This window comes from Vicia villosa, linkage group LG4 (assembly GCF_029867415.1).
Source record: "Vicia villosa cultivar HV-30 ecotype Madison, WI linkage group LG4, Vvil1.0, whole genome shotgun sequence".
NCBI lineage: Eukaryota > Viridiplantae > Streptophyta > Magnoliopsida > Fabales > Fabaceae > Vicia > Vicia villosa.
Window position 1 is genome coordinate 169,547,716 of NC_081183.1, and position 6,831 is coordinate 169,554,546.

The following is a 6,831-nucleotide window of genomic DNA, read 5'->3' on the forward strand; positions in this document are numbered from 1 at the left end:
AGTTTTTGCACTGCAATAACCAAATTTGAGTAATGCTATTCTTACACCCATGAATAGTACTTTACAGTAGTCATCAAATTTGATTAATACAATGTAAAAACTTGGCTAATACAGTAATGAAGTTGGTTAATGCAATATCCAGGTATTAAAAATAATATTTAGCAGTCATCAAACTTGGTTAATGCAGTGTAATAACTTGGTTAATGCAGTAATGAAGTTGGTTAATACACGTCCGTACATGAATAGTGTCGTCCTTAATTTTAAAAATAAAAAATAAATATTATTATTTTATTTTAAAAAACACTGTTCACCGTATAAATACGGTAAACAGTGTTTGGTGTAAGTATTGGTGTAAGTTTTAGGTGTAAGAATAGCATTACTCAAAAAATATGCACACACAAATACACAAAATTGCAAAGTTACCCACACTACTTATTGAGTTAGTTAGGGTTGAGCTTTGATTATTAAGTGCATACTCTTATTCACTCGTAAACTATAAATTCTACTTCAATATAATCTAAATTATCCAAAGTAACTAAAACCTTAAGGCTAGAAATTTATATGCACTATCCAATAATAAAACTCTTAATAGCTTCTAGTTGAAATTATTGATAGAGAAGAAATGTGATTCACCAATTAAAAATATAAACAAAATTTTATATTCTCTATCATAGAATATATTCTTTAATTTGAAGACCATCTCAGAGACAACATCAAGTCTTTTTTTTTTCCTTCACTTTTTTAAAGTGAGTAGTAGAATTAAGTTTTAAAGAAAATTTTTCATCGGTTAATAAATTGAAATAATGAAATTTATATTTAATTTAGTAGTTATATATTTATTTTATTTTATTGTAATTATTATGATGGCTATTTAAATTTATGTAATCTTATTCATTTTATATGTATTGCTTGTCGGCTGTATTAGTTGACTAGGTTTATCTTTATCTGTGTAGTCTACTCAAGTGTTCTAACCATTGTACAATTTTAAGTCATTTAGAGAAAAAAATATTTGTTCAAAAATTTCACTCCATGGCTCTGGAAGTTATTGCTGGACCTTTCATGGGAGCTGTTTTCAATGTGTTGCTTGAAAGGATAGCTTCCTCTGAGGTGGTAAACTTCTTCAAGAAGAATAAAAGTGAGAGTTTGCTGAAAAGATTGAAGATCATTTTGCTGTCAGTCCATGCTGTGCTCAATGATGCAGAAGAAAAGCAAATGAAAAATGAAGCTGTGAAGGAATGGCTTGAGGAACTTAAAGATGTGGCTTTTGATGCTGATGATTTACTTGATGAGATCTTTACTACTGAAAAAATGAAGCCAAAAGAGGTAAACATGTTTCATTCTCCTACAACAGTTTTTCATGATAAAGAGGTTGAACACAAGATAGAAGATGTTTATGAAAGATTAGAGTTTGTTATAAAATTGAAAGAGTTACTTGATTTGAAGGTTGGTAAGGAAATGAAAGTGACACATAAGTCACCAACTTCATCTGTGGTTGAAGCTTGTGATGTGTATGGAAGGGATAATGATAAAGATGTATTAGTTAAGTTGTTATTGTCGTCACATGATGTTGATGATGAGAAACTTGGTGTCATTCCCATTGTTGGTATGGGAGGGATTGGAAAAACTACCTTAGCTCAATTAGTATATAATGATGAAAGGGTACAGAAGGAGTTTGATCTCAAAGCCTGGATTTATGTTTCTGAAGAATTTGATATCTGCAAGATTACAAAGAATCTTTTGGAGGTTGTCACTTTGTGTAGCTGTGATGTCGAGGACTTGAATTCGCTTCAGCGGAATCTGAAAATGTATATACAGAAGAAAAAGTTTTTGTTTGTTTTGGATGATGTTTGGGACGAAAACTATGAGAACTGGGATAAGTTCAGGAGTCCGTTTAAACACGGAGGGGCTAACGGAAGTAAGATTATTGTAACAACTCGAAGTGGGAATGTTGCGTCGATAATGCAGACTTTTCCGCCTTATAATCTAACTGAATTGTCCAATGAAGATTGTTGGGAGCTCTTTTCAAACCATGCTTTTGGTAATAGCCATAAGGATTCAGATGTTCGTCGAAGTGTGGAAAGAGTAGGAAGAGAAATAGTTAGAAAGTGCAAAGGATTGCCTTTGGCTGTGAAGACACTTGCAGGACTTTTGAGGTCAAAAAGTGATACACAAGAATGGCATAAAGTACTCAACAGTGAGATATGGGATCTACAAGAACATGAAAGTCATATTCTTCCAGCTTTGAGATTAAGTTACCACTATCTCCCTTCTCATTTAAAGAGATGTTTCGCTTATTGTGCGATTTTTCCGAAAGATTACGAATTTGAAAAGGAGAAGCTAGTTTTGTTGTGGATGGCAGAAGGGTTGCTACACCAGTCAAAAAGACATAGAAGAATTGAAGAAGTTGGGGATGAGTATTTTTGTGAATTAGTATCCAGATCGTTTTTCTACCAATCGAGAAGTGGAAAGTCATGTTTCCTAATGCATCATCTTATAAATGACTTGGCTCAATTTGTATCTGGAACATTTTCTGTGAGAATAGAAGATAACAACTCTGATCAAGTAATGGAAAGAACTCATTATTTGTCTCACATTATTTCACATTGTTCCTCCTATGTAAACCTGAAAGATGTTGGCAAAGCGAATCGCCTACGTACTTTTATGCAAATAAGAACAATAGGTACATCCATAGATTTGTTCAATGACATGCCAAATGATCTGTTGACAAAGTTAAGGTACTTGAGGGTGTTAACCTTGGTAGGTGCTTATTTCTATAGTTTACCTGATTCAATAGGTGAACTAAAACACCTGCGCTCTCTAGAAGTGTCCGACACTGAGATTATAAAGTTACCTGACTCCATCTGCAGTTTGTACGATTTACAAACACTCAAGCTAGTTGGATGTTATAATCTTAAAGAATTGCCAAAAGATATTCATAAACTTGTCAATTTGCGATACTTGGATATTACAGGCACTTGTTTGAAGTGGATGCCATTGCAAATCAGTGAATTGAAAAACCTCCAAAAGTTGAGTGACTTTTTTGTTGGTGAAAATCACGGATCTTCCATTAGTGAACTGGGAGAGCTATGCAGTTTACATGGATCATTGTTCATTCATGGCATTGAACACATTGTCGCTTATAAGGATTCTGAGGAGGCAAAATTGAAGGAAAAGCATGGCCTTGAAAAACTGTCTTTGGATTGGGGTGGAGACGGTGATACCGATAACTCACAGCATGAAAAGACCATATTGGACAGCCTTCACCCACACACAAATTTGAAGGAGCTTGAAATCTATGACTATCCAGGCACAGAATTTCCAGATTGGTTAGGGGACTACTACTTTTGCAACATGGTTTCCTTAAAGCTTAAAGGATGTAAATACTGCTACAAATTGCCTCCACTAGGACAACTTCCAATGTTGAAAGAGCTTCAGATTATTAAATTTGGAGGAGTAATGAATGTAGGATCCGAGTTTTACGGAAATAGAACTTCTGTCAGTACTGATTTCTTTCCTGCACTAGAAATTCTAAGGATCGAGTCTCTGTCAACATGGGAGAATTGGTGTCCTGATGCAGACAATTTAGGCACCAGAGCTTTCTGTCATCTTAGAGAGTTTTATATCGAAAACTGTCCCAAACTGACCGGGAATTTACCGAGTAGTCTTCCGTCTTTGACATTACTTGTTATCAGAGATTGCAAACGTTTGCTTTGTCCACTTCCCAAATCTCCGAGTCTGCGCGTGCTCAACATTCAGAATTGTCAAAAACTAGAATTCCCTGTGCATGCGCCTTGGTACCACCAATCACTTACATCTTTGTACTTGATCGATAGCTGTGACTCACTCATGTTCTTGCCATTGGATCTTTTCCCAAACCTTAAGTCTCTTGATATTTGGGGATGCAAAAATCTGGAAGCACTCACTATTGTTTCAGCATCAGATGCTACTCCTCCAAATTTCAAATCCCTTAACTCCATGTGCATAAGGCATTGTCCAAATTTCACATCTTTTCCTAAGGGAGGATTTGCAGCCCCAAAGCTTAACTTGTTAACCATCAACTACTGTCAGAAGTTGAATTCCCTGCCGGAAAATTTGCACGAGATTATGCCAAGCTTGAAAGAACTTCAACTAAGAGGTTGTCCACAAATTCAGGCATCTACCATGAGGCCACTAAGGATTCGGATTAGCAACAAATTCATGGAAGGGAAACAAAACCACTCTGATCCTCTCTTTGCAAGGTTGGAAGGTCTAATATCTGTTCACAGTCCCTCATCAAGTTAAACACTACCTTAGATGGTAAGCAATAACAAGCCTTTCATTGAAACAAATATGCAAAAAAGTGTAAAATTGTAATACACTATCACCAATAGCATCAATAAAAATGGATTTGGTTAGTTATTTTTTGTCCACTTAGATTTTTTTTAGGGTGGTCGATAGTGGATCATGAAATAATGATAGTAGCAAACTACTACGAACTATAAACTAATCTTAGTATATTAGATGTTATGTTTTTATTTAACATTTAAAATACAAATTAATTTGTCCCTTCAACATATTTCTCCCAAATTTCAACTTTTGAAGTTTAAATGTAGAAATTTGTTTGAAAGGAACGCATGAACCGATTTGGCGGTTACCTCCCCTGAGACGCGATTTTGTCCATTTGGGTACTGGTACCTACCAGTACCAACAACTATTTGTATTCTTTCTTAAGTGTTTCTCAAAAGTGCGTTAGTTGCTGACTTCTTTGTTTTCATTTAACTTTAAACTCAAAACACATCTCTTCCATGTCTAATGGATTCTCTGCAGACGACAACATCGAACCTGTTGAAAACTGTTTGTTTGCCACACTATTTTTTTATGCTAAGGAACTCATGCTCCCTTCTTTAGGATTGTAGAGGATTTCTCAAGCATCTTAAAAGAAAGAATTTTGTGCTGAATTCTTACAAGCCTATTCATGGTGTAACTGTAAGACATGAATTCTTAGATTGGTGGAAAAAGTACTATAACTCTCTCTCAGCTGGTATAGTCAGTTGTATTTTCAAGATTACATGTGATTTTCACCTCTGATTAACCATTATGTACTGTACTTTCATTACCCACACTTCATCACTATCTTTGTGTCAACAATTCTTGGCTTAATACTTTTCTCATTATTATTTCTCGTATATATAAAGATTACTGGGCTATATCGGTAATTACACTAAATAATTATATTTAAACTAATTTCTATTCACATCCCCCCTCAAATTGATGCTGCTTGTCAATGAGCATCAATTTGCTAACAAGAAACTGATGACGTGGACGCGGAACAGCCTTGGTAAGAATATCTGCAATCTGCAACTGAGTACTGACATGAGGAAGTGATATTATTCTGTCATCATAAGCGTCACGGATTGAGTGACAATCAACTTCAATATGTTTGGTGCGTTCATGAAAAACAGGATTCGCAACAATTTGGATGACACTTGTATTGTCAGCATAAAGTGAAGTGGGCTCTATTTGAGGAAATCCAAGTTCAGCCAAAAGACCACGAAGCCAAATTATTTCAGAACAAGCAGCAGACATGGCACGATACTCAGATTCAGTAGAAGATTTAGAGACTCTCGCTTGTTTCTTACTTTTCCATGAGATCAATGAAGAGCCAAGAAACATGCACCAACCAGTGACAGATCGTCGAGTATCAGGGCACCCTGCCCAATCGGCATCACTATAAGCACTCAATTTAGGAGGAACTCCAGTAGGAAAGAATAAACCACAATGAGAGCTTCCCTTCAAGTAACGAATTATATGACGAACTGCTGCTAAGTGAAGGTGGCGAGGAGAGTGCATGAATTGACTTACTTGTTGAACAACAAATGATATGTCAGGGCGAGTAATAGTCAAGTAATTAAGGCTACCCACGAGTTGACAATACAATAAGGGATCATGCAACAGATCACCATCATCACGATGATATTTAACATTAACCTCAAGAGGAGTATCCACTGGATTAGCCGATTGCAGACCAGCCATAGAAATTAAATCTGTGGCATACTTGTGTTGATGGAGGAATATGCCCTTGGATGTAGAATGAACCTCAAGACCAAGAAAATAATGCAAATTACCAAGATCTTTCATATGAAACGCTGCTTGTAACTGCTGTTTAAGGCTTTGAATGGAAGCATGATCAGAACCAGTAATAATCATATCATCAACATACAAAAGAAGTAGGACAATTCCAGTAGATGTTCTATGAATAAATAGAGAAGAATCGTACTGACTCTGAGTAAAGGAAAACCCAAGTAGAGTGGAGCGAAATTTTTCATACCATTCTCTAGGCGCTTGTTTCAAACCGTATAAGGAGCGTTTGAGCTTGCACACACCCTTAGATGACGGAAATAAACCTTGAGGAGGAGTCATATAAATATCTTCCGCCAGGTCACCATGAAGAAAAGCATTTTTCACATCTAATTGATGAAGAGCCCACCCGTTAGAAGCAACTATAGAGAGTATCGTACGAACAGATGTCATTTTGGCAACCGGTGCAAATGTCTCATCATAATCAATTCCATATTCCTGCTTGTTTCCTAAGGCAACCAAGCGAGCCTTGAAACGGTTGAGGGACCCATCAGAATTCAATTTCACAGAATACACCCATTTGCAGCCAATGGGTTTAACATCAGGAGGACAAGAGACAATATCCCATGTGAAATTCTCTTGAAGAGCTTGAAGTTCTTCATTCATTGCTTTTATCCAACGTACATCTTTAACAGCCTGTGAATAGCAAGTAGGAATAGATATGCTAGAGAGTGTGGTTGTCAGAGAAGTATGTGAGGAATCATACCTGTCTGG

The 6,831-nt window shown here is 36.1% G+C and overlaps 1 protein-coding gene across 1 annotated transcript; it reads left to right on the plus strand.

The window, feature by feature from the left end:
- The first annotated feature begins 921 nt into the window (after positions 1-921).
- Positions 922-5,238, plus strand: LOC131595864 (putative disease resistance RPP13-like protein 1). Its single transcript, XM_058868368.1, has one exon. It carries the CDS (start codon positions 1,030-1,032, stop codon positions 4,279-4,281), a length of 3,252 nt encoding a protein of 1,083 aa, XP_058724351.1. The 5' UTR covers positions 922-1,029; the 3' UTR covers positions 4,282-5,238.
- The last annotated feature ends 1,593 nt before the right edge of the window (positions 5,239-6,831 follow it).

Excerpts from the sequence above, each read along its gene's own strand:
- LOC131595864 (XM_058868368.1), top strand. The coding sequence starts at position 1,030 with ATGGCTCTGGAAGTTATTGCTGGACCTTTCATGGGAGCTGTTTTCAAT.